Source organism: Canis lupus, chromosome 8 (genome assembly GCF_048164855.1).
Source record: "Canis lupus baileyi chromosome 8, mCanLup2.hap1, whole genome shotgun sequence".
In the NCBI taxonomy this organism is placed as follows: Eukaryota; Metazoa; Chordata; class Mammalia; order Carnivora; family Canidae; genus Canis; species Canis lupus.
Genome location: NC_132845.1, coordinates 2,082,413 through 2,110,289, shown reverse-complemented (window position 1 = coordinate 2,110,289; position 27,877 = coordinate 2,082,413). Strand labels below are relative to the sequence as shown.

The 27,877-nt window shown below is 40.6% G+C and overlaps 1 protein-coding gene and 1 non-coding gene across 6 annotated transcripts in view; one reads left to right on the top strand and one right to left on the bottom strand.

Annotated features, from left to right (window-relative positions):
- Window positions 1-1,199: 1,199 nt before the first annotated feature.
- Window positions 1,200-27,877, bottom strand: part of SRSF11 (serine and arginine rich splicing factor 11) — a 41,706-nt gene continuing 15,028 nt past the window's right edge. The window contains exons 3-13 of one of the 5 annotated variants that reach the window (XM_072834052.1): window positions 23,127-23,260; window positions 19,237-19,346; window positions 17,150-17,242; window positions 15,802-15,851; window positions 14,280-14,407; window positions 12,416-12,497; window positions 8,178-8,309; window positions 5,005-5,094; window positions 3,031-3,126; window positions 2,691-2,829; window positions 1,200-2,586 (exon numbers count right to left, since the gene is read on the bottom strand). In XM_072834052.1, coding sequence (XP_072690153.1) covers window positions 2,389-2,586; window positions 2,691-2,829; window positions 3,031-3,126; window positions 5,005-5,094; window positions 8,178-8,309; window positions 12,416-12,497; window positions 14,280-14,407; window positions 15,802-15,851; window positions 17,150-17,242; window positions 19,237-19,346; window positions 23,127-23,260 — 1,252 coding nt within the window. In that variant the 3' untranslated portion in view covers window positions 1,200-2,388. Of the gene's footprint in view, window positions 2,587-2,690; window positions 2,830-3,030; window positions 3,127-5,004; window positions 5,095-8,177; window positions 8,310-12,415; window positions 12,498-14,279; window positions 14,408-15,801; window positions 15,852-17,149; window positions 17,243-19,236; window positions 19,347-19,640; window positions 19,758-23,126; window positions 23,261-27,877 lie in introns of those variants that run through there. The other 4 variants (XM_072834047.1, XM_072834050.1, XM_072834051.1 and 1 more) reach the window with 4 other exon arrangements.
- Window positions 26,103-26,206, top strand: LOC140639227 (U6 spliceosomal RNA). Its single transcript, XR_012036018.1, has one exon. It is a non-coding gene; the product is annotated as a U6 spliceosomal RNA (small nuclear RNA).

Sequence of the window (27,877 nt, the reverse complement as noted above, 5' to 3'; positions counted from 1 at the left end):
CCCTGAGAAGTGCTCGGTATCCCTGCCCCTGGGACAGGCGTCCCTGCAGGACATGATTCCTGTCCTCAGGGAGATGCTTCCCGACACCCAGGTCTCCTCCCTCTGCACCTGTCGGGTGTCACAGGGGGAGCATCGGCCAGGTGCGGTGGCTGCCGGGAGCACAGGTACAGGTGACGGTCTGGACGGCTTCGGGGAAGCTGAAACACTTCCCATAGCTGAGCCCTCAGCGGCGGGCGTGCGGCTGCCACCACCCCCAGTCAGGAGGCCCCGCGACTTCACTTCTAAGGGCCACTGGGGGCGGAGGCCCTGCGCAAACGGGATCAGCACCGTTTGTACTTTGTGTGCATCACACATTCTTACACAGGGGGAAACGGTAGAGGGTCATGAGAGAATGAGCCTGCAGGTCCTGCTGGGGATGGAACTCTGCGGGGGGGGGGGGGGGGGGGGGGGGGGGGATGGAGCATGGAGCCCTGGGGGGGATGGAGCCCTGCGGGGGGGGGGGGGGGGGCGGGGGCGGGGGGTGGCGGTCCTGGATGGCGCCCGCGCTCTCCGGGTGCAGCCGCGGGCCGGGCTCCCCGTCCTCGTCCCACGGACCCAAGGCGGGTGTCCCCGCGTCCCCGGCACCGTCCGTCCGCACAGGGGCCCCGGGGGCACCGGCGAGGAGGCCAGCGCTCCGGGCAGGGAGGGGGCCGCGGGGCCGGGACGCGGGGTGGCGCAGTCGCTCACCCGGACAGCGGGGCACATTGGACCGGCTGCTCCGAAGCCGCCAAGCAGCCGAGGTGGCCGCGCCCCAGGCCCCTGCCCCCCCGCCCGCTTCCCTGGCCCAGCCCAGGGCGCCCCGCCCTGGGTGGGGGCGACGGACACCCACGTGGGAGCCCGGGACCTGGGACCTGGAAACGTCGAGGCCCAGCGCCTCGCTGCTCCGCCTGGAGGCCCCGGGGCGGGGGGCGCCGGGTCCTCAGGGTGACGAGGGGAGGCTCGGGGCACCGTCTGGGACGACGCCCCCCCCCCCGATGGCCCGAGACCCAGGGCGGCCGCAGCTGGCCGTGCGCCCCGCGAGCCCCCCTCCCCCGAAGGCGCCGCCGGGCCGCACCGCCGGGTCGGGGCCGCTGTGCTTGGGGTCCGCTCGCGCCCCTCGGACCCCCGGGGTGTGTTCTTGTGTCAATAAACACAAATGCAGGTTTACAGGAGCATCAGCATAAGTTTAAGGGTTTTATTATCAAAGTCTTGTAAAACAATTTCAGAAACTGTACATCAACATGGCACAGACTGTAGCCTACTTTTGCTTTTACTGCACAAAAGTGAAGCTCGAAACTCCTGTAACTAAGAAAACAGTCGCCTAACTACTTTGCATTTAACATGGAATCACCGTGTGCATAAGGTTACTACTGCAGTAACAGTAACACAAATTTATTGGTTTTATACAACTCGAGATCAAATAAAAAGTACATTATCAAGTAGATTTGTCTTATTTTAAAAGCATATGAAGGTCAATTTAAAATGCACTACCCCTTTTTTCCAACACGGAGATTAAAACAAATTAATAAAAGACTGGAAAACTGACAATCGGGACGAGAGAGAACTTCCTTTTGCAGATGGACTCAGGATAGGCAGACGCGTTCACTGATGTCACGACGTGGAATAAATTATTTCAGGAAAACAAATTCCCAAACACCTTATGAAAAAGTATACAACTCTACTTCAAAATATGCTACTGACCCACTGCCGGAGACCGCTTCCTCTGAAACCTGGTTTTGTAATTAAAGCCTAATCAGCCATCAAAAAAAGGTTAGTGCATATATATAACCTTTCAGAGTTAAACAAAAGCCACGAAAATTCAGCCACGAGGCTTAAAGGATTATCTATTTCAAATGTTCATTTTCAGATGTAACTAGAAGAATGTTAATTTGTCATGTCAACAAACAAGACCGTAAGGAGATCCATCATGTTGGAGGATTTTAATGACATTTAGGATATTCCTGCCACAATTAACATGCAATCAGTGCATTCCCTACAGGGCTCTATACGGCAATGAATCAAATTCTAGAAATACTATAAGTGAACTGACTTAATAAAGAGGATCATACAACAGAAACAATCCATGCCTGCTGGAGACGCATGCAGCTTTTCGTTGTGTTGTGAAGCAGCACCAGGTTGGTACAGCTGCTTGGTTACTCGATCAGATCTCACCACGTCAACAACTGGTTACTCGTGTATCGTTTTCTAGAAGCTTTGGGGTGTAAATGACTAATATCACTATCAGGAGCTTTATAACCATTTGTAACTCAGAGCTGTGCACACCTAGGTCGGAGATGAACAAATACAGCGTTGAGGTCGCACGAGGAATGACACTGATGCATGTTTACAGGCGGGCGCCACGGGCCGGGCTCAGTCACTCATGTCCATGTCCTCCTCGTGATGGTCATCCCCATTCACTTTGGATTCCCGGAGGGCGTCGCCCGGCCCCTTCTCCACCGAGCACTCCTTCGTCTTAGGGGAACTCGGTTCGGCTGCCTTCTTCTCCTCCTTCTTCTCCTTCTCGCTGTCGTAGCCCTGCTCCTCTTCGTCGTAATCCCGTGTGACCTGCTTTGCCAAGGAGAATAAAGAAGTAAACGTCTTTCCAGAAAGACCGGCTGGCAAGATCCCCCGCGCTCCCCCGAGCGCCGGAGCAAACCCGTTTGTAAACCTACTTTGACGTCTTTGTCGCTCTCCGACTTTCGTTCCCGGTCCTTCTCCTTGTCTTTACTTTTCTTCTTCTTGCTTGTTGATCGTTCCCGTTCATCTCTGCTTCTCTCTTTGTCTTTATCTTTCTTCTTCTCCTTTTTATGTCTAGGGGGACAGGGACACACACAGCCTCAAACCAACGCGCTCTACGCACTGCTCAGTTCCCGGCGAGTGCGGCTGCGCAGCCTGGGTCAGGGCACAGGGCACAGGGCACAGGGCACCGAGCCACGGGAAGACCTGGGGGGGGGGGAGGGGGCGGGCGACGACGACGACACAGACCCGGGGCCCCAGCACCGACATCCTTACCTCCGAGGGGACGGTGAACGCGACAGCTTTCTTTTAGGCGACCGAGGCTTTTTGGGAGACCGGGTGCCACTGCGACTCCGCCGCCGCCGTCTCTCTCTAGAAGCACAGACGCACCAACCACGCTTACACGCGGCCCGCGCCTGCTCCTGCGGCCGCAGCTCGGTTCTGGAAGGCGCTGTTCCTCCGTGCCCCCCCACCCCCACACACGTGGCCCCTCCTGCTTCGGGCGCTCGCCTTGAGACTCGGGGACCCGCAGGGGGGCCACCACCGAGGGGAGGCACAGAGGGACACCCGACTCCACACACCTGCTCAGGCTCCTCCTCGCCCTTCGCCCCGTGACCCCCCAGGCCCCCAGCTCTCAGGCTTCGTCACACGGTCCCTGCAGCCCTGGACCCGCACAACCGCCCCCCAGGGTAACCCGGGTGGAGCGGGTTCAAACCTCTGCGGAGGCCGGAGGCGAGGCCGCGCCGTGCTCCAGGGAGGACGCCCCCGTGCCCCCGCGGGCACCCGCCCTTAGCCCCGCTCCTGGCCACCATCTAGCCCCGCCTCAACCTGCCCCTTGTGGACACTTCACGGACACTTCCTGCCAACGGGGTCGGCGCCACGCGGCCGGGGCCAGGCGGCTGTCGCGCGTGCTGCCCCAGAGCCTCTAGCGGACACCTTCCCTCTGTGAACCGCTGAACGGTCCTCCCCGGAGGCCCGGGCCCCTGTCGACCCGAGTTAGTTCACGGACATGCGGGCGGACTCCTGGGCTGCCGGCGCTGGCTGCTAGGACACTTGCGAAGACGTGTCCGTGTGGCCGCGGCGCTTTACACCCCCAGAGGGAACTACTGTGTCAAGAAATCTGGACTTTTTAAGGAATGGCCAAATGGTTTCCCAAAGCATCTGCCCCATTTTACGTTCCTACCAGCAACGCACAGAGTTCCAGTGTCTTCACATCCTCCCCAACCACTGGCTATCATCTTTTAAAAAAAATCTCGCCATCCCCTTCTGGGAACGCCACATTTTTGATGTAAGCATCGAGAGAAAAAGCACAACGCGCAGTGCTTCTGATCTGCACTCCCCTCAGCCTCTCACGACCCACTGGCACTTGGTTACGTCTAGAATCCTTCGCACGTCCCAGGTAACAAGGGCCTTCCTAGTTTCTCTACGATTTGCAAGCACCTCCTAGCACTCTGGGCCATCCTGACTTTCTTGATCGTGTTCTCTGACACACACGCCTTTAGGAGCGATGATTTCCAATTTTTCTCTATTTCTCTTTCGTTGCCATCGAGGAAACCACTACCAGATGCAAGGCCATAAAGAGTTAATTCTATGTTTTCTTCTCGAAAGTTTCAGTTGGACTTTTATATGTAGGTCTTTCATCCACTGAGCTGTTTCTTATACAGAGCGTGAGCCTCCCAGTGAATCTGCACAATCAAGATACCACAACAGAGCCCGGCAGCGCGACAGTGCAAGCGGGTGTGGAAGACGATGGAAGCAGGCGACGCTTCCTACAGGCGTCGGAACCACCTCGGGAGCGAAAAATACAGGTTCTGTGCAGTGAAGCTGCAACACCGAAATTTTCACTGTGGCACAATAAAGGATCTAGATCGGAACTTACATACAAGGCCTCTCATTTTATCAATAAACCGGTGCCTGCATGCACGTGGATGTTTTAAACATGACGTAATGAAGTTAATGTAGCACTTCAGCGTATCTTAGCCATTAAGACGTCACCGACAGACCGAATCAGGATGTGCCATGTATTTGGCAAACCTAAAACCTGACCTCTGTTGAATTCCATGTCATTTCAAACAGAACGCGGGAAAACATGAAGTAAAAACCCTTCACGTTATTCTTCACAAATGGCCTTTAAAAAACGTCGACACTGACGTATGCACCTACGAACTGGAAACCATTTCATGCCCACGGCCCACGGATATTCTTGCGCAAGTTATAAAAGGTGCCAAGAACACAGTACCACCCCCTCACCTGCTTGCACTTCTGGAACGTCTGGCTGTGCTGTAACTTTTTGGTGGTGTTTTGGAACGTTTCTTTTCTTTGTCTTCTTTCTTTTTGTCTCTAATAAACAAACACAATTTTAACGAACGCATTAAATTAACACAGCGCTGCAAATAACACCGGCACAACGAGCTCCGCTGCCACCTCCTTACAGAAACGAGCTGAAGTGGCAGATCAGTGGGAAATAACTTAGAGACAAATTCCACTTCCTGCTGTTCCACATAAACTTCTCTCCAATAGAGCAAAACAGACTATGCGGTGAAAAAATAATACAGGATGTTGTCCAATTTCCTGGTACGCTGGCAACAGACACCAACAGTTTTCACAACGATCTCCAGGCTCCTCAACGGCCCCTCTCCTCCCAGCGGGTCACCAGCTTCCCCATTCACACGGCCCTGCGTCCTCTACTCTCAGGCCCAAACCCACGAAGTGCTACCACGTTTAATCATCAATTACCAATATTCTTCCCAAGCACATACCCTGCGCTGCTGCTGACCTTTACACCATGGACCACGCCCACCTACTTTCTCCTGCTACACGTTCTGGGCTCTCCAAAGCTATCAGAAAAATACCCCATCACACTGGGCTGTTCCCACACATACCTCAGTTCTCAATCTTTCACATATTCTTGTACATTTAACTTTTACTTCCTGCAGCATTTCCCCCAGATTACCCTTCTCCCCAAGATCCTGGGTAAAGGTAATCAACATATTTGTTGAATGGGAAGTCCTGCACCCACACCTATACCTATCCTCGACTGTAACGGCAGAGATTGGAAGTATCCCTCCATTCCTTTTCTTTTTTTAAAGATTGTATTTATTGATGAGAGAGAGAGAGAGAGAGAGAGAGAGAGAGGCAGAGACACAGGAGGAGGGAGAAGCAGGCTCCATGCAGGGAGCCGACGTGGGACTCGATCCCAGGACCCCGGGGTCACACCCTGGGCCAAAGGCAGATGTTCAACTGCTGAGCCACCTGGGCCCCCCAGTATCCCTCATTCCTCTTGTTTTTCTAAGTCCTTCCCCTCTTTGGTCACCCTGCTTCCATGACTTACCCCCTCCTCGTTCCAATTCTTTAATTTCTAGTTACTGTGATTAGAGTCGCCCTTAAGGACTCCCTCATGTTTCCCCAAACTGATCCTCTATCAGAAATCCTTCCAAAGTACACATTTGAAAGCAGTAACCCTCCATCCTGTAACTTTTCCGTCTGTTCCCACTGCCTCCTGGGGCAGGTACAAACTCGGCAGTGGCAACACCACAGCCTCCGGTTTGTCACCTGTCCCACAACACCTCTTCGACCTCATCTAGTTTCCCCGGTGCTACTCGCTACCCTGCCATTCCAGGTACTTACGCTAACTCTGTAAACAACATCCTCTGCCTACAGCCACGCTCCAAAGTGCAGTCAACACCGTCAGAACGCAACCACCAGTCACTTCTCAATCATCTTCCCAAACTACTAACAAGGAGCCTTCCTTGGTAATTACCTTGATCCCACTCGTATAAAAAAAGGCCCTTGAGGGAAAGCATGCCCAACTCCTCTTTGTATGATACACATTTCATTATTCAGCTTTGCTTAATCAATTGGATTAAGAGAACCCCCTCTGTAAAATAGAATAACTAAAAGCCTCCTCACGGCTGAATACTCAGCAGAGCCACCCCCAAAACTTTGTTCCCAGTTGACTTACATGCTCACCAAGAACAAACTTTTTTGGACTCTGATTATTTTTAATTACATAATTAAATATATAAATGGACAATAGTATAAAAAGTCGCTTCTAGAAAATTAGGCAAATATTTTAGAAAGAAACAGTTGCTAAAAAAACACTAGCATTGTGCAACTGTACGTGTGCGACAACTATAAATGTGAAAAAAATAATAAAAGCCTAAGCCCCTTTTTTAAATTTATTTTTTAAATCTATTTTATTTATTTATTCATAGAGACACAGAGATAGAGAGGCAGAGACACAGGCAGAGGGAGAAGCAGGCTCCATGCAGGGAGCCTGATGTGGGACTCGATCCCGGGTCTCCAGGATCATGCCCCAGGCTGAAGGCAGACTGCTAAACCCCTGAGCTACCCGGGCTGCCCCCTAAGCACTTTTTAAAAGTGATAGTTCTCTTGCTACTGTGAAGATTGTTCAAGTGCAAATACAATGACATGGCAAATGTTACTCAAGACTACATATTAGGGATCCCTGGGTGGCTCAGCGGTTTGGCAGCTGCCTTCCACCCAGGGCGTGTCCCCGGGGTCCCGGGATCGAGTCCCATGTCGGGCTCCCTGAGGTGAGCCTGCTTCTCCCTCTGCCTATGTCTCTGCCTCTCTCTCTTTTCATGAATAAATAAAAATTTAAAACAACAACAAAAAAGACTACATATTAATTGGGACCCCTGGGTGGCTCAGCGGTTGAGCGCCTGCCTTCAGCTCAGGGCGCGACCCCAGGGTCCTGGGATCGAGTCCCGCACTGGGCTCCCTGCATGGAGCCTGCTTCTCCCCCTGCCTGGGTCTCTGCCTCTCTCTGTCTCTCTCAGGAATAAATGAAAAATCTCTGAAAAAAAAAAAAAAAGAAAAAAAAGAAAAAAAAAGAAAAAGACGGACTACCCATTATCTTAAAAGGGTTTGGCCCTATATGAAAGACCACTGCTGAAAGAATGCATGTTTAAGTCAAAAGAAAATGTTAAGGTACGATGACTGTTTAATGAATCCTCAACTTTAACCTCTAACTCATTCCCATCATGAGATAAGGGGACTGTCTTAAGCACGGCTCAGTGTTTACAATCTAGCAATGCTTAATGTTTATAAGGTGCCGATAACGGGATTTTTTTAAAGGTGAATTAAGGCATAGTTGTCTGCCATAAACTTTCCAGCATTATCAGGAGGAATGGTGGTAGCACTATAGCTTTAGCAGGGTTGAGTGTAAAGAAGGAAATGAAAGAAGGTAGTAGGTCACCTAAAAATTTTTACTACAAAGAAATCTTATGTAGGTTTTCAGCTCTAAGGAGAAATCTCAAGTTTACAAATTTGAAATAGTTCCTTTCTCCAATCTAACCTTAAGTCCTTTCATCAACTCTTTTGTCGGTAAGTAGCCCGTATTTAGGATCTTGGGAACTCTCAAATCTGTCTTCTCAACTAATGTCAATGGTCCACCGTACCTGGTTTTTGATGTGCTCCTTGACCTTCTACCTCTCTCTCTAGAATGAGATCTTCTCCGCCTTGGACTTTTGGATCGTCGCCGACTCCTTGACTTCGAATGTGATCTCCTTCTTGATCTGCTTCTTGACCGCCTAATAATGCAAAAGAAAGCCAATACACATTAATAAAGGCAGAAAGACTAGGTTTGTGACTGGCTTACTAGCATCAAATGATTCAGATATATGGGTTACCCATCAATAAGTGGGGGTAAATTTCAATCGGTTGCTGGTATTATTTAGTCCATAAATAAAACTTTTTTTCTTAAGATTTTCGTATCTTGGAGTGACTGGAGGGTTGGGGTGGGGGGGGTGGCAGGGGGTGGAATCTCAAGCAGATCCTGTAGCCAGATAGCAAGGCTTAATCCCAGAACCCTGAGATCATGACCTGAGCGAGCCAAAACCAAGAGTCGGATGCTCGACTGACTGAGGCACCGCCAAGGGGCCCCTAAAACATCTTTGATACCCTAGAAATGAATACTTAATACCTGGAATTTCTCACCTTTTAATCTTTTTACTCAACCTGTCAAAAGAGTCCTATGCCTCTGACATTACAACTCTGAACCTGAAAATCATGCTAGAGAATAAAGGAAAATAAAAAGTATCTGATTCATTAGCAGCATCTTCCACAACTACATAGAATATTTTAGCATGTGTATTATGGGATTCCTCCCTACTGCAGGTTAAGTCTATTTATCAATACCAAACACTTATGTGTGCTTACTACATGCTTTAAATTATTCTCAGCATAAGTACTGACATAATAAATCATAATAAAGCATATTATTCCCATTCTATAAATGAAACCACTTAGTGTGTTGTTGCCTTCTACAATTTCTAGTTGTTCTCTGAAATACTATTTCACTTCTCTGATTTATAATTTGAGAGAAAGCCAAGCAATGGAGCCCGACATAGATCTATACAACTCAGCACAAACTGTTTAACTCTCATTTCCCTTCAAAACTGTCACTGCCTCTACATCATCACCTCTTTCCTGTCACATAACAGAAGCATTTCTCTGGGCCCTCTCCCTACCTGTTTCCTCAATCCTGTACACGTTCTCTTCCAGGACTTCAGAAGCACAATTAACATTATGATGTTGTCACTAATCCTTTTGTTTCATTCTCTTTTAAGAATAATTAAAAATAAATTGCATCCTTTGCTTAAGACTTTTATCATTTAACTTCTAGGGACCATTGAATGTGCTTCTATGGGAAACTTCTATTATAGCCTAAAACTTTTCACATTCGTTCTTTCAAGATGCCCAGAGGACAGACACTTTAAAAGTGATAAAGATCTATATTCAAATCTCAGTTGCAAGCCAGCAAGTGGAGAGCATTCTTTGAGACTATTACTTCCACAAACAAAAACAGTATCATCTATATTAAAGTATTTGTTACTTAAAATGAAATTTAAAAGTTCATCTCAGTGCCTTAGTGTAGGTGCCCTTCTTTCCTCTTGCTAGCGTCCTAATACGTCTGCTGTTGCCTCCTCCTCTAAAAATCGCTGTTTCAAAACTCATCACTAGGGTCTTCCTGAATAAACTTCCATTTTAATCATCTATTTTTGACCATATTTGGAAACTGCTAAAACAATCCCTTCTCAATAACATGTCTATAGCCTAGAAATTGTTCATGTAATGCTTACCTACTGTTCAGTAAGCTTCATAAAAATGGGCAGTAAATTTGTCTTATTCAACACTATACTTTTGAGTAATTACTATAGTGCCTGACTCTAGCAAAAGGTAAAAATTTTACCAGTATTATTTTGGGTGATATTGACTCTAAAATACCAGAATCATCAATTTCTTCTTAAAAATTAGAAAGATATTGGAAAACAAAAAATTGATGTTATCAGAATGAAGTATTACTCATCTTTTGAGGATTTTTGGCTTTAAGAAAACCTTAAACTCACTATCATTTTAAATAAATGGAGTAATTCATTTTTCCTACCTTTAATGTATATGTAAAAAACAGATACAGAAACTACAAATCATAAGCACATTCTTAGAATGTCTTCCTAAATAATTAATAATGTAAAATAGTTTCAAATACCTAATAAGCAGAGGTACCGCGTCCATCTGTTCACTATAAGGTCCTGAAAGTTATTTTTTTAAGAGTAATGTGCTGCAGAACTACTTTAACACACTTAGTAGCTTACAGTAGTTCTTAGAAAAATCAGAGAAATATATGAAATTAGCATATTAAAAAGTTTGTTGAAAGTATGTCATTTTACAAGCCAAGATGCTTAAGATAATACTGCTCATAATAATTCCCTGTTATGACGTGGTTATTTCAAGTGTCCAAAAACACTCTTGTTCAAGAAATTAAGTGTCTCACTGTTATTTCCCATTGGTCCATACTGAAGTAACTCAAATTAAAATCTGATTAACAGTAGTATGTACTGGTTCTATACAGAAAAAGGACTTAGGTTCTCAAACTTTTTAAGTGTTAAACCTAAGAGCATAGTCTGGAAAATTAGGATAATTAGTACCAATTATTTCACATAAAGAGTAAAATTTTAGCTGATCCTGAGTGTTTGCTTTTTCCTTTTTGTTTAAACTGGAGTTCCTCGGGTGCAGATGAAGATGTGGCAAAGAGTGTTAGGCAGAAGGGAATATTATGAGCAAAAACACGGAGGGGTACGGAAATGTATATTTAGGCAAAAAGTACTGTAGTTAAGTGTTTTGGAGTGGCAAATGAACAAGTGTGGAAAGATAAACTGGGCTGAATAGTACAGAAACCTGAATGCCATTCTCAGGTTTTATTTACCACGTTCTTAAGGCCAATAAGGGCGCTCCTCAAAGATTAACATGATCCAGACTTGGTTTTTTTGAAAGATATCTTTAAGAATGAGACACGCTAGGGAAAGATGGGAGGTAAGAAAAAAAAGAAAAATAGAGGACAACCCTGTAACATTCTGCTATAGACTGAATTTTGTGTCCCTTCCAAAATTCTTATAGGATGATATGAGGTGGGACCTTTGGGAGGTAATTAGGTCATGAGACTGCAGCTTTCATGGGATTAATGACCTTACGAAAGAGATCTAAACCCCTCATCCATTCCCTGTGAGGATAAAGTGAAAAGTCTTATTAACAAAGGTCCTCAACTAAACACTTATTTTGCCAAGACCTTGATCTTGGACTTCCCAGTCTCCAGACACGAAAAAATAACTTCTCTTGTCCGTAAGCTACCCAATCTATGGTATTCTATTATAGCAGCCAAGTGGACTAATGCATAGCCTTGTAGGAGTCTATGAAGTGACTTGACACTGTCATGAGGTCCATAGGTCAAAATCACTTTAAAAAAAAAAAAAAAAAAAAAAAAAACCAAGATATTTGCCCTTTTCACCATGTTGACATTTGAATGGTGCAAAAGCAATGGTGGTGTCAAAGGGATAGCATCTTCTTAGCACAAATCAAGGCAGCAGCAACTGAATTGCCCTAGCAGTCGCTGCATTCTTCATTGGCAATTGGAGTATGCCCTTGCAGTAAAAGAAAAAAGAAAAAAAGAAAAAAAAGCCATTTTCACTAGAGGTCTTTGATGAAGCAATATAAACCATTTTCTTAAATCTGGTTCTTTGAATACTATTAACACAGTACTACTAAGTAGTAAACATTAAATCTAGTCCCTTAAGCAATGCTCTGTACAATAAATGCATAAATCACTTCTCAAATTAAAGCTCAATGGCTGTTGTTATTAAGGAACACGATTGTGTGAGTTGTGAATTTAACTAACTGCTTTTCCCATGTGAAAAGTGAAAGAACACGTTTACTGGGAAGAACAAGTACGACAAACTGGCTGTTCAGACTAAGGTACCGGCAGACATTTCCTTGAAAAAAATGCATGAAGCCTATCATCTCAAGAAAAATAAACTTGTTGCTGATGATAAAATCTGAAGTTTCAAGAGAAAATTAAATTTTTGCTAACTCATTTTAGCGCTCTACTCCCAGTGCCTTCCTCCCATCCTTGGATTTTGGAGCTTTAAAGTACCAACTGTCTTGTCTGTTCAGGCCATCTCCTTTCTCCATGTATACATATGGGAACCCACACACTAACCTCTGCTAACGGCAGCAGTTACTAAAACACACTTTAGCCAAGTAGAGCTAAGTAGATTAACAGGTAGCAAATTAAGAAGAATGTGAAATACAGAAATTATCTTTGTCTAAGGTATAATTAACTACCTACAACAACCAATCTAACCTGTGCCTAGAAGACGAAGGGGTCCTCCTCCTCCTAGAACGTGATCTTGACCTCGAGTGCCTTCGTTTTTCTTCTTTCTTATCTGGATTTAAAAGAAAGGAATCTGGATTTAGAAGTCATCAGATAGAAAGATTGTGCCCATTTGGGAGTTATTCTAAGAAATTATTATCTTAATTTTCAGATTTTATATATATCATCCTTAAATGTTATGTGATCCCTTTTTCTAGGCGTTCAGTAGGTCCAAATTAGACTTCTGATTTTCAGCTAGCCAAAGGTCCCTTTGACTATTTCATTTGTATCAGACTCGGAGGGCTGTGACGTATTATCCATTAACAACCTAATGAAAAGGATTATCCTCATTCTTTATAGGTTCCTAAATGAGAGTCCCTTTTTCCATTCCCAGGTTCTACTTTCCTAAATATAATTCACCCAGATTACAACTTTACTTTCATCTGTTATGCATTAATAACCTCTCTCCAACCAGCACTTAACTGTAAGATAAATATATTTAATAGATTCAAAATAACCAGAAATATAGGGATTTTTAAATTCTTGCTCCATTAACATGTTCCTTCTTTACCACCTAGGTCTATGCTCCTCTGCTAAGGAAATTCCTGTATATTTATGTTAAAGCGGTTAATACACAGGCTTAATATTTATCCTTCAATTCCAGAACGTCAGGACTCATTCACTCTTTGCACTATACTACTCTATGACAGAACTGGATTTTAGTAAGCTTAGCTCTCTTTCTTAATCTGAGCACCTCCTCTTCCTCTCCAGTTTTCAATGTATAAGTTAGAAGGAGACAGACCTAGATGATTTGACTCCCATTTCCTAGTTTTTAAACAACATTGAAACAATTCCTTTAACTTGAGACTTAAAGCCACTGCATTCTCCATACATGGTCTATAATCAAAGTGAGATTAAGTTTTTCTTTCACACTTAGATCATTTTATTAATATAATTTATTGCAAATGTCAGTATTAATAAGAAAAATCTTCAGATTTATAAGTAAATCACTTTTAGTAATTCCAATTACTAGCTGAGTTTTCGATAAGAACAGAAAGTTGCAGCATGGTGCCCTACTTTGGTGTCACATATATCCAGCCGTCCATCTAAAGCTCCTACTGCTTGCTTGCCTTGTGGCCTTGGACTCACTGATTCTGATGATTTAATAACTGATATAAAGCACTTGGTATTAATTTATCCAACATTACACTTACAATCATCTTCCTAAAACTATATATACCTAAAACCTTGCCATTTATTAAGAAATACGAGTGAAAAATCAGTAAAACGTTATTTAATGGGGGGAAAAATAATCCAGGATGAAACATTCAATCTATATAGGGCAGACGGTAGGATAATCATTTCATCTCAGAAAGACAATCTGTGAAGAATAAGGTATTTGCTTTTCTTTAAACAAATGTCATTAATAGAAGCATTTTTAGAAAGTTCTCTAGGTCAAATAAAAGACTAAAATCAAGGAGGCGATCCCAACAGATGCCAACATAAATCCAGGCTCTAGGATTCAAGAACACATTACTCTTTGAGGGATGGGGTAGGGTGTCGTAGGATGTTCAGCATCGTAGGATGTTCAGCTACATCCTGCTCCTCTCCCACTGGAGATGCACTTGGTACAGCCTAACAATTACGTACCTCCAGATATTTTCAAATATCAGGGTGACATATCCCCTACCCTCACCCAGGAGAGATCACTCTACTACGTCATCTTTTATCACAATTTAGAAAATTAAAAAATGACTACAGTATTACTCAACATTATTCCCAAACTTAAGCAACCATCATTTTCACCAACAATCCTATGGTTTAAGATTCAACACAACCACCTAACATATTTTACCTGGTTCTATAGCAGCAGAAATTAGGGACTGTGCTTCTCGTACTCTCTTCATGGCTTCCTCTATTTCTTTACTAGAGGTATCTGATTTCAGACTTGGTGAGACAAGACCAGCAGCTACATGATTCAACCTGAAATAGAACCAAGAACTGAGATCTGAAGTATTTTAAAACACACAACAGTATTACAAATAAATGTGTAAATGTTTCATATACCATCATCTTAGTAAGATACTACTTGAAAAGGGGGAGGATTTCATGTTAGTTTAGGTAAAGGTATGTACAGTATAGGAGGATCCTTTCCAATATTTACAATGGCATCTGCATTTTAAAGACCCAGAGACACCTGGAATAAGAGAAAGTACTTATTTAATTTTGCTGAACATCCATTAACTTTCCATTAACACAGGGTAAGAAATGCCAGTACCCATGAACATACAGATGCCAAAGATTTTTGATTGACAGAACTTTCCTTCATATAATTTATAAACTTTCTAGAGCAACATAATTTTGCTGGGCAAGAGTATTACTTGTAAGGCTGCAGATGGACAGATAACGAGGCAGAAGCCGATGGCACACCAAAGTTACTCAATGAAATTGCTGACTGGAAAGATGACCCTTTTAAGGATTTATACGTGTGTGAAAAAATTACAGACGACTGCAGGACAGTTAATCATTTATGGGAGAAAGGGCAATGTAAACAAAAATGGGTACAGAGGGAATTTCAACTGTGCTGGTGTTATATGCTGGTCGGTAAGTACACGCTAAGATTTTACCAGGTAATTTTTAAGAAAAAAGGCACTAAACTACTATAGTGAAATGATTCTGTTCTCCTTCCCCCCGTGCTCTCCCACTGATTTATCGTGGATTTTACCAAGCAGGAAAAACATTAAGTTCAATTTTAATATATCAAAAAATTATCAAGTGAAACATCTCATGACTTTTGTTACATTATAAACTACAGAACCTGACTGTTAACGGCACACAGAGAACTCTTCAAAGCACCTAAAAACAGACGTTGGTATTAGGTGACATGTGCTAGGTTTCTGCTCTGGGATAGTGTTTCCTTCACTTGTCTCCCTGACTCCCAGGCTCCGCCTCTCCCATCTTAACCTGAAGGTCTCCTTGTCGTAAGTTCCCATAGCATCTGTGGACTTCTTGCTGGATGCAGATACTTTACTGTATTTGAATATGTCTCCCTTTCTGACTAGAGTAAAAATGCTATGAAGGTACAGACTTCTAGTAGGTACTTTGTATGTATACATTTTTCAAGTGAATTAACTAAGGGTAACACTTAGCTCTTTTCCTGTCATCCTGGCAGAAGGTGTTTACAACTGTTCAGAAAGATTCAACTTACACTAAAAAAAACCCTTTATAAATGGGCTTACGTCTGAATTTTGCTCCTTGTTTCTAGAAAACAAATTCTGTATTGTATAATTTGAAAGAACTTTTAACTATCTAATATCTTCACCATTCACATACTATATATCCGTAACACCGCTGTAAACACAGAAAAAAATCCTTACTTGGGGTCAACAGTACTCATTAGCTTCAGCAACTGATCTGCGGCAAGAGACTGCAAAAACAAAAATACAGCAACGGTGAGAAAACATAAATGATCGCTATTTCATTTTTTCAATATGTTGAAATGCCTTAAGATAATCTGGGCAACTTACAGAAGTAATATTTTAGGGACATGAAGACCAACGGAAATATAATGCCAGTGAAAACACATATTAAGCTGAGTGCTTTAGCAAGTAAAAATATTATGAAGCTGTAAAGTCTAAATCTTATAAAACAGTTTACCTCCTGCTTATTTTGAGACTTTTTGACAAGCTTGTTAGCTCAGTTTCAAAGAAACGTGTAAACAAAACTCCAACTGCTTAGGCAGTATAATAAAAGATTTCCACAAGGTCAGGACTTCAGGAAAAAAGTTTCGCCAAATTACAATGAAAGAAAACAAAACTTCTAAGAGAGTAAATAACAAGAAAACAAATTATGAACCTTTCATGACTGTTTACTGCCTCCAAACATACTGATGTACTCGGCTCCCCGTGAAACTACTCTAAACTACATAAAGCAAGAGATTCTTTAATGGTCAAGGGGCTAATGATGCAGTGACCTTTTAAACTTCTCATTAACAACTTTATAAAGTAATAAAAAAAATTATTACTATACTACAGTAATCAGTTATCTCCAGTTCTGGAAATGCAAACTTTAACAGTTAATGGAACAAATCCTTTATTTATAAAAATGAGCTCATGGAGGTTCCTCAAAGAGTTGAAAATAGACCTGCCCTACGACCCAGCAATTGCACTGTTGGGGATTTACCCCAAAGATACAGATGCAATGAAACGCCGGGACACCTGCACCCCAATGTTTATAGCAGCAATGGCCACACAATAGCCAAACTGTGGAAGGAGCCTCGGTGTCCATCGAAAGATGAATGGATAGAGAAGCTGTGGTTTATGTATACACTGGAATATTCCTCAGCCATTAGAAATGACAAATACCCACCATTTGCTTCAACGTGGATGGAACTGGAGGGTATTATGCTGAGTGAAGTAAGTCAGTTGGAGAAGGACATACATTATATGGTCTCATTCATGTGGGGAATATAAATAATAGTGAAAGGGAATATAAGGAAAGGGAGAAGAAATGTGTGGGAAATATCAGAAAGGGAGACAGAACGTAAAGACTGCTAACTCTGGGAAACGAACTAGGGGTGGTAGAAGGGGAGGAGGGCGGGGGGTGGGAGTGAATGGGTGACGGGCTCTGGGGTTTATTCTGTATGTTGGTAAATTGAACACCAATAAAAAATAAATTAAAAAAAAAATAAAAATGAGCTCAAAGTTGAAGGGTATGAAGTTATACCTGAGAGTTCAAGTTTGCTCCAGGAAGCCCAAGTGCAGCAAGGGCAGGATCAAGAGTAGGAGCTCCCAAAGCAGCCAATGGAACAGCGCCAATCTGTGAAATTTCAAATTTTATTTACTTAAAATTTAACTTTTATTTCTGATACTGAAGGATCATTGTTTTTCCCTTTAAAGGACCACATAAGAACTAATTTAAGTCTGTAGCTATGTGCGCTGTGTTGCAACTACTCAGCTATGTATGCCAATGCAGCCTGAAAACAGTCAAAGAAAATACTAATAAGCAAATAGGCACGGTCATGTTCCAATCAAAATTAACAAAAACGAGGGTCTGGCCCAAGGGCTGTACTTTGCCTATTAACCCCTGCAATATATACTAGAGCTTCATTTTTCACTCACGACAGCACATTTATCCCTAAAACCAGAAATTAGAAAAAGATACAAGAATTTTACATATCTGTGTGCCAAAAATGATAAACATTTGTTGCTTCTTAGCTCCAAATCCACTGTTCTTTGCCCTGTTTTGTGACAATGAAAGCAGAACCCTTATAAGCATTTCTCCCTCGACAGCTGGCACGGTGTTAAGCTTTATCTGTAGGGGGAGGCAGAAGGAGGACACTGTAGAAGGGGTTTTTCTTCCTGGCTCCAATGTTCACTTTCTGGTTGTAACAGTAACCACAGTGGGATGCCCAGTGGCCTTCACTTCTTTAGTGACCATCGGTATCATCCTCTTGGGCAGCTTCCTACGAGTTCTGTGGGCACCCCAGGGGACTTGGTACTTCCATCCTTTTGAAGGTGATCTGAAACTTAGCCTGAAAGGGGGAAGAGGTACCCCCTCATCTGTGTTCCTTCTTCCTCAGCATCCCAAGTACTTCCTCTAACTGCAATTACTGTATTCACTGGGCGTTCTGCGAAGTTACCTCCTGTTACTAGTTAGTAACTCTTTATATTAACCTTTCCCTATTCATATCACCACATGTTCTTTTTGTCTCCTGCCTGACATAATTCTACTCAGTTAACAGATGCAGACCATGCAAAGTCCTATAGCTTTGGAGGCAGTCTAACTTGCTAAGAACTGTGCTAAAAGCTCTTCTAGTAATATCTAGCAAATAAAAGGTACCAAACTTCCCGTACTTTGTTTATGGAGTACAACTCAAGTAGTGTCACTATAAAAATGTCTACCTTCGTTATTACACAATTTTGTATGTTGAAGGTATCTACAAATTACCCAGATCCTCATTTTGTAAGTAAAAAATGAGGCCTTAAACGACAAAGTTATACTAAAAAAGATGGGAATTCCTGATTTCAGCCTTTTTCTGGTACTACATGGTTCACTTAATAGTTAACTTCAAATACAACAGTTAATGAAAAATAGAAAGGCAAAATGAAAAATAGAAAGTAATGCTGTTATAAAAAAAATGCTGGTTGAGGCTTGCTGTTCACTATTATCTCTGAAACCACTACTGATCAGTTCTAATCTCTCTGAATGAGAATACATGACATTTAAAGAGCCTTTTAGTTCTCAAACAGTATATACTATCAGGGTTAGAAACATTACCTAGCAAAAATGTTCTTCAACTTTATGTCACCTTCCCCATGTTAAAAAAAAAAATCTGCTTTAAGAATTCATTTTTATTTCAAGCCACGTGCTTAATTCAAACCTCAAGAGCAAAAGATCAAAGGGCATTGAGTGGGGAAATAAAAACACAGTAAGTCCAAATTTCACCTTTATTTTCTTTCTGGGTCCAAATGAACATACTATTTTTAACAGCATGTTCCAGAGAAGTCTCAGGTCTCATGAGATTCCAGCCCTGCCCACAACAGTTCCTTATGGGTTATTTTGAGAGCTAGCGGCAAACCAAATATAGCAGATTTACGATATTCAGAATGCTCTTAAAATGCAAACTTCCAAGAGATCTCCTTTAGTACTTATGATCATATCTAAGACAGCCTCTTACAATACTAGGCACACGTGGAATCACTCTGTGAACTCTAATCATGACCGCACTGAAAAAGCTCAGGTATGTTTAGATTTTCCCACAATCCTGCGTTCCTTTCCACCCTTTAGGAGTTCGACAGAACTGGGAGTACCTGGGTAAGTGGGTTGGGGGTAGGCAGGAGTCCACCACCGGGCAGAAGACCTGCCACTGCATTAGCTGGTGCCAACAGAGACAAAGCCTTAGTCTCATCAGGAATAACTCCTGCAGAGAAACATCCTTGCATTAGAACACGCTCTTTTGCAAGACAGAAAACACACAAAAACACCCAGAAAATGTCTCCCTGATACACCACCTGAGTTTGTTGAAAGTACTTATGTTCGCTAAAATATAAAGCTTGACTTCTATGATTATTTATCATTAATTTTATGTCAGAATGAAACTTCAATGTGTGAAAATTTGTTTCCTTTTTCTCTACAAATGGTTAAGTTTCTAGAGTAAAAAAAAAATAGCACAATACACACTACTTTTTTGTTAACACTGCCAAGATTTCATCACCTGTACTCGATTTTTAAGTCATGAACCAAACGTAAGCAAGCACAGTCGGTTCTCCAGGGGTGTGCTCTCAACTTTCAAAAGCTGTTTTATGAACAACGACTCGTGTCGGCTGCTTCACTATAAAGCACACAGAAAAATCAAGATACACAAGACAAAAAAAGTTTGATTTAGGGGTTAATAATATGGTACAGTTACTATGATTTTCTTTTACACCTACCATACAAATTTTGTAAAAATTAAGAGAAGAAAAGTATGTAAAGGAAATATTCTGTTGGAATCAAGCGTAGGGCTTTTGCTGACTCATGAAAATGAATATGAATGTTTCTGAAGGTCTCTGAATACACACACAGGACGTGCGTGTGAAAGTGGGTAAGAAAGAAAGAGAATAGGTAAAACAACATGGCACATTCCTTACCTGTACAGTAAAATGCTTTATGTTCCAACATGTGCCATGCTAACCATACCAAAAATGCTGCTACATAAGTGTCAGTTCAAAAGCTAACTCAGTTCAAAAGCTAACTTAGCCAAACTCCTAAAGCCAAAAACAACATGTATGTCTGTTTTTAAAAGCCTAATCTGTGTATTCAGATAAAATCTAAGGGCCCTAAACAAATATTTATGTAGACAATTTAAATTCTATCCAACAGCAAAAGCCCTATACAGATGGATTAATCTGTTAATGTGCCCAAGCCCCCAAAATGAGAGTTCAATAATACAATTAAACTACATATTTGCAAATACCAGTAGTATTTCTGTAATACATATTAAGAAACTGCATCTCATCATAAAACATACAATATGTACAGGGCACTTAAGAGAAACTGGATAAGCTGCAGAAGAAAACTGTTGGGTGGTATTTTCAGCAGGGCCTGGTATATAGTTCAGGCTGAACCAGGGAAAAGAACTGTAAAACACAACAACAAAAAAGAAAAACCACTGTTAAATAAAGGTAATGGTTCCTTCCACCTATACTGAGAAGTGCCGATAATATAAACAAATGTATACTACACAGCACTGTTATCTTGCTTGTGTCAGAGCTGTCATCAATTTAGATACCAAGAGTTATGGAGGGGTGGGGGGAGAAGATCATTTAGATATAGGGCATTAATGCATCAATATTAACAAACCTACAAAGATTATGGGATAATTTTGCATGCAAAATTATGTCTCAAGAGGATAATATTAAGTATCAACATCTTACTCAAATTAGTGCATTTGCAACATTTCTGGCAAACTAAAATCCTCTTGAATTTATTGTGAGACACCTGATAGAAGATCTGCATCCATTAAAAAAAAAGTCATGCATCTGATCCTCTGATTTAAAAAAGACTATTTAAAAATAAAACTACAATTTAAAAATAGCAATGAGGCCCCTCACCAGTTAATTTTCATGCGTCAAGAGTATTTTTTTTACTGCTGCTTTGATAGAACCATGAAATACTGCATGAATGTGTAGAAATGAAAGAAAAAGAAACAGACAAAAGAAACAAACATTAACCAAGGAACCTAAATAACCCCCAAATCCATTACTATTACGAGTTCCTTCCAAATCCAGCTATCTCAGTTTTACCAATTAAGACTATTCCTTACCGTACACTTTGTGTCTATTGTTCTAAAACACTGACCAAGAGCCAACACCAAAGTGTTAAGAGCTAAAAACTAGGGTGAATGGTGACAAAGGGATTGAGTACATCAGTTATTCAGCGGTGGTAACATTAATACAGCATACCATACCAATAAATCAAATACACCAAAAACAGATTCTGGAACTTAAAATATTTCTGTAATTCTATATACCCTCCTAAATATTTCATTTTCAGAACAGATCTAGAAAGGTTACTACAAGTCTAAAAATACTTTTGAAAGCCAGTTATATGATATACTGTATTATGTTCAGGACTCGGGAATAGGATACTTAGCCAGTAAGAATTCTTTAAATTTAAAGTCTAAGTTTTGCACATTACTCACATGATTTGAACTTTTTTTCAAAAACTGTATTTTACTTATCCTAAGTTTGAATTCTGTAAATTTTCTCTTGGTGATACGTCTTATCCTACAACAGGCACACTGATATAAAAGAAATTGCTTAATCAAAACACACTAACTCAAACGCTTATCAGCACATATATTTTAAAACCTTAAAACAGGGCTCACACACTTTAATATCATGGAGATAGATGTACTACTATTACATAGCATGCCTTACTTATTAACCCATCTATGAATGCAATTTAATTTCTTAGAAAACCACAAAGGCAATTTTTCTAAGTTTTAAGGACTAGACATTTCACAACTTTTACACGGCACGGTGTAAATGTTCACACTGGTATTCAAAGCTCTGAGATAGCATCTAAAGTTAACAACATCGAAATTCTGCTTCCACTGACCAGTTCATTTAAGGGGATAGCATTTAAATTCTGGTCAGCATTACGTTAGTTAGCTTAAAATCCAGTAATTTTATCATATTTCAGTGCTTTCTTTGATCAAAGTTTATAGTTACCGAAAAGCAAATCAAGTCGCAGTACACTGGGAACAAACTAATTATAAAATATGTCTCAGAAAATTTTACAAAATGGAATTAATATAGTGCTGTCTCGTCACAGTGGCTTTTTTAGATCCAAAAACCCTGCTCATTATTTTTCTGTCAAATTACTTTAACAGCCTAAAATGTAAAAAGAGAGAAAATGTAGTTAACAAATGGTTACACCAGGAAAACACTTGGGGGACTTGAGTGCTTGCTGGCCTTTAGTTAATGTCTAGAATCCCCTGTAGCTGCAGAGGACCCACTGTTTTTCAGTCATCTGGAAGAGTTTTGCATTTGCCTTCTCCACTACAAAAATCACACACACAAATAACAGAGAGAAGAATTTATTATTTAGAGATATCTAGAAAATATAGCAAGAATGAACAAGAAAATCTGGCATAAAAACAAATTACCCAGTGCCCATCTGGCACCTAAGCTACAGGAAATCTTGAACTTTCATAAAAACCAAAATCATTGCAACCCTTGGTATACTGGAATTCAATGTGGGATATTTTTTTAGTTAATCTGTCAGAGGGAGCACTACATACATAAAACTAACCTAGTCATTTATTCAAAACAGAAATAACATCATGCATTTATTTGGAGGTTTCTATGTAAATTAAATGTGCATGGAATGAACCATTCACCTTCAGGACTTTTTCATAAAACTCAACATTAAATTAACTAAGTAGATACAGCTTAAGAAATTACAATTAGGGATACGGTTTTAACGAACTTAAAATGTTTTAAAAGAATGCAAAAAGTTAAATATCTTATAAGAACAGGTCTAATTTTTAGAATTAAAAAAATCTGCAAGTAAAAACACGGACTGCAGTATAACAAGGGTTTCAAAATGTTAATAGCTTAAATTTCTAACATGCTACTAACGCTCACTCTAGAACTATACTGAGGTAGATGGTCATCATAGGATGCCCTCATAGGTAGTTAAACAAAGCACAAACCTTCTGCATATGGTACGACTATCAAAGCTCTGTCAACGAATACAGTGTTTGTCAGATGCTGTGCCACAACTGCTGAGTCCGGATCATGGAACTTAACAAAGCAGACACGGGATGAGACTGGCAAAGGTGAATCACTACAAAATAAACAAGTAACATAAAAAAAAAGAGAAAAAAGAATATCAGCTACAACACAAACGTATGACTCATAAACATTTGCATTCCAAAAGTAAAACAGGCAGATAAAAATACGTATCACATGTATTTAACCACTTCAAAAAATTTCAAATAAGGTACTGCCCACTGAACTCAAACTGCATGTAGACAGAAACAATCACTGTTTAAATTTACAGTACATCAAATTAAAAACCGTTTGAAACTATAATCTCACAGTTTGAGAAGACCACCAAAGTGTCAACATTTTTCCCATAGCACCAATACCAGCTATTTTAAATTGCAAGTAAAATAATTTTGGTTTAGAAAACTTTTCGTTACTGATAACTTTTCAGAGTAAAAAAAAAAAAAAAAAAAAAAAAAAACACTACTTCCACTTCAGGGACAAAAAAATATTGCGGGAAAGTACACCTACCTACTTGACAATGAGTTTTCTTGACCTGCCTACTAGGTGCTGTCCTCTTCCACCTACAGCATATTATAACTTCGAGGCATTATAAATAATTAAGGCTGTCTTACTCAGATTGCTTTCAGAAAAACCAAACAAAAAATGTGTACACACATGGGGATATATAGTACCCCCTGGTATCATTACACAAAATTCCCCCAGCAAATTGCTTTCTTAGGTAAAACAAGTGCTAAAATGCAACCTACAGCAGAGTAAGAAAGAAAGATTAGGCAGTGAACAGCATTTTTGTCTTTTTAAAATACAAGGTGTTTCAAATTTCTGCCACAAAACTCTGTGAAAAAAGGGAAAGATTAAATAAAGTTAAGAGTTGCTCCCTTAACCCCAAACCAAAAGTTGTTTGAAAAGTAATGGCTTAAAACAGTCATAATCACATCATCCCCGGCTAGACATCAGAACCACCAGCGGGGGTGGGGGGGGGGGGGCGCTAGGCTCTTCACTCTGCATGAATTAACGCAAGATCTTTTGATGTACGGAATGCCTCCTCCTTCTTTAATTCTCTGTGACCATTTTAATATGCACCCAGGGTAAAGAACAACTGCGTTATTATAACAACGCAACTGCATCTTAAGACTCAACAATGAAAAAAAATCTTACAATAAATTGGAATGGTTTTAAAATAGGTCTTATTGCTAGCTTTTCCAAATAAATTAGATTTTCATGTGTACATAAAAATGTAATTACATCAGACTCGGTTACACTGGTATTTCAGAGGTATTTGTTGTTGCAAAGAAAACTCTTCATAATTTGAGCACTAACATGAAGCCATTACATACGTAGCCCAAGCACTCAAACCCATTAGAACTTTCAATAGGTTTCTTGAAAGGCACTGGCCATACACCAATCAGTGATCCAAATCTAGGCTCAAAGCAAAGTTGACAATACTGTATATCCAAATGGAGTTTTAAGCCATCTTATTAAAGGAAGCTTACTGCCAAATATTTTCGAAAAGATACAGTGTTTTTTTTTTTGTTTGTTTTGTTTTTAATGTGGATATAGTGTTGTTTTAATGGGAAGCACTACGGGTCTAAAATTTAACAATGTTGCACCTATATATTGGAAAGAATGCCATTTCAGCAGGTTTTAGCTATTGCACTTCTCTTTTCTTACATATCCACATTTTTACAAAATTAAAAAGCTCTTTAAAATGATGCTGTCCTTCATTTTTAACACCTAACATGATGGTTTGGGAAGTAATAGACATTTACATTTCTGAAAAAATGATCCCTACCATTTCTTTGACACTCTTGTCATCTGACTAAAAAAGAAAATGACTCTAATATTAAGTTTTTAAAAAATATCAATACAGAGAACAGTTCCTTATAAAATAAAATTAGGAAATACTGCCTACATGTTCAGCGTATTTCCATTAATTTGGCAATTTAAATGATTCATAATTTTTCTATCCATTCATGTCATGGCAATATTACTGCTATTACTTCCAGCTATTACTTGGTTACATCAAACCCGTAAGTGGTGTGGAAGTAAAAACATGAATAATTAAATACCAAGGAAAAGAGAGTCACCGTAAGACAACCCAGAAAGACAGATAATTCATTTCTCCTTGCTTCAAACAACCTTGTTTAAAACCATTACTATTTGGACTCAGTTACAGTCTTATATATTCTCAGAATTTATTGAAAGACGACACATGCTAAGATAGCATGTAAATTTCACTTTCAGACTGTTGCATGAAATCAATTTTTCTACCTTAGAATTTTGTTCTAAAAATTTGTTTTCATCTTTTACGTTTAAGAATTAATATAGATGAGGTAGGGCAGTTGATGAGAAGCAAGATAGGAAAAAGCCAGCCCTGTGTGATGCTTTTGCCCTTAGGTAAAGAGTGGTATACTATTTTTCCCAATCTTTTTATTAAAGTGTTCTCTAAGGATTGTTTCCCAGTCTTCTGGGATGCTCATGGAAAATTCAGGTTTCTGTTTTCCATCAAGCCCAATGAATTTGAGAATCCCTTTACAGGAGGGCTTTGATTCTTAAGATCCACGGTTGATATTTATGCCAACTAAAGCATGAGAGCTTCTGGTTCAGACCACTGATGACATGCTTTCAACTCCCACCGTGATACTGTGTTAACCATTTCTGGGTGGAGAATTTGGGGCTTAAAATTATTAATAAAGGCATCTCCTAAGCCCTCAAAATGGCAGATCTGCGACAAAGGTAATGTTCACCTGAAAATGTGACTCTGTTGACCTTATAGCCCTCTCCTCCATTGAGTTCTTATTCAGTTATAAAGAAATACAGCAAAATGTTGCACTTAATAAAAAGTTCTCAAAGATAATCTTACCCAAGTGTAGTTACTTATGATCATTAAAGTATTTTTGGTGCTCACTTCCACAGCACATACACTAAAACTGGAATGATAGAGAAGATTCGCATGGCCCTCTGTAAGAATAAGACTCAAATTTGTGATGTGTACCATACTTTTATTTTTTTTCTAAGACAGTTTGTTAGAATGTCTGCAAAACTCTTCCTTAGAAATTTACTGTATTAGGTTTTATTTTTTTGCTCTGAAAGAAAATTTTAATTTTTTGTTTTCCAGTTGGATGAGTGAGCACATGAGTTCAATGTCAGTTTGTTAACAAGTCATCGGTTTCCGTCTACTTGCCTATGCATTCATGGAAAATGGAAGTCTTTCGGTCAGTATAAAAAATAATCTATTTTTGGCCACCAAAATAATTACCTAAATAATTGATGTGAACCTTCAGTTAATGCATAACTCTGACATATGCTTCCCTGGGATCATTACCCAATAAACACTCCAGTTATATTCTCCAATCTGAAATACACTAAAACCAAACATTGAAAGAATACTAACTGTCAAAAGAATGATTCCACTCATTAGTTGTTTGGCTGAATCAAGGAAATACTTTACCAAGTAGTAAAGGAGAATCACAACACTGGGGTGGAAATATGAATTCTGACGGTGGTAGAGTGATTTGGGAGTGCAAAACAACGTATGTGAATTTCAGTTCACTTGTTCAAAAAAACAGGTTTAAGATAAAATAGGAAAGCATCTAGCATATACTAGACATTCACACAATGCTGAATTTCTAAAATGCATTTTAGGAACAACTAGAATCAAAGGAAATACTTTCCTTTAGAAGAGAGGGAACAAATGAGGGGGAACGCCGACAGAGGCTTTCAAATAGCTGTTAGGGGCTGTCATACTGAAGAGAGGGTGAGAGTATTATTTCTTGTTAAAACATCATTATCACTGGGTGAAATTATAGGCCAGCAATTTTCAGCTTAAAAGAACCAAGAAAGAGAAGGATTCAATAATGAAACAAAGGGAGAAACCTTCGTGAGGAGGTGGACACTGAAATGTCTCCTGTAATCCCAGATCCCACAATCACCACTGCCCCCTCCCCATAGGTATTTATAACGGAAAGCACCATTTCGGAAAGCACCATTTCGGTAGGTGTGGGTTAAGGCTGTCCTATATGTACTTTAAACAATGCTCCATAGGTGATGTTGCTGACCTAAGGGGACACATACTCCAGGAGAGGAAGCTAAACTTAATCTGACAGTTGGTGAGGAGTGCTTTAGAGAAAAACAAGGCAGTTAAATTTAACGGGGGAGGAAGGGAGGGAGCAGGAGTGTTTTATTTTCATACAGGGTGATCAGGGAAGGTTTCTCTGATTAGGTGACATTTGAGTAACAAAAAGCAGCAAGCATGTCATAGACATCTATCTAGGTGAAGAGTCCTAAGTGAATATGAATGCCTTTGGTGGAAAAACAAAACACACATACACCCCATAAAAAAAAAGTAGCAAACATGTTTATGATAGTTAGAATTTTAAATATTCTGAACCATTTACTCTTATTCTATGAGTAAAAAAGTAGATTTTTGGAATGATGCACCTTTTTGGAGCACTATTTAGGACTCCACAGCACGTTATCCCCGTCAAGCTAATGCTGAAAAGAGTAATAAGCTTAAAGAAATTGTCCAGAACATTTCCAAGTCATGCAAGTGAGATTAGCAATTAAGACTTACATTAAAAAAAAAATCCACGTTAAATGAACAAAAGAAAGACTCTACATCCATCCTATTCAAATCCAGAAGGCCACTGAGGTAGTACTAGCATCTACTATATTG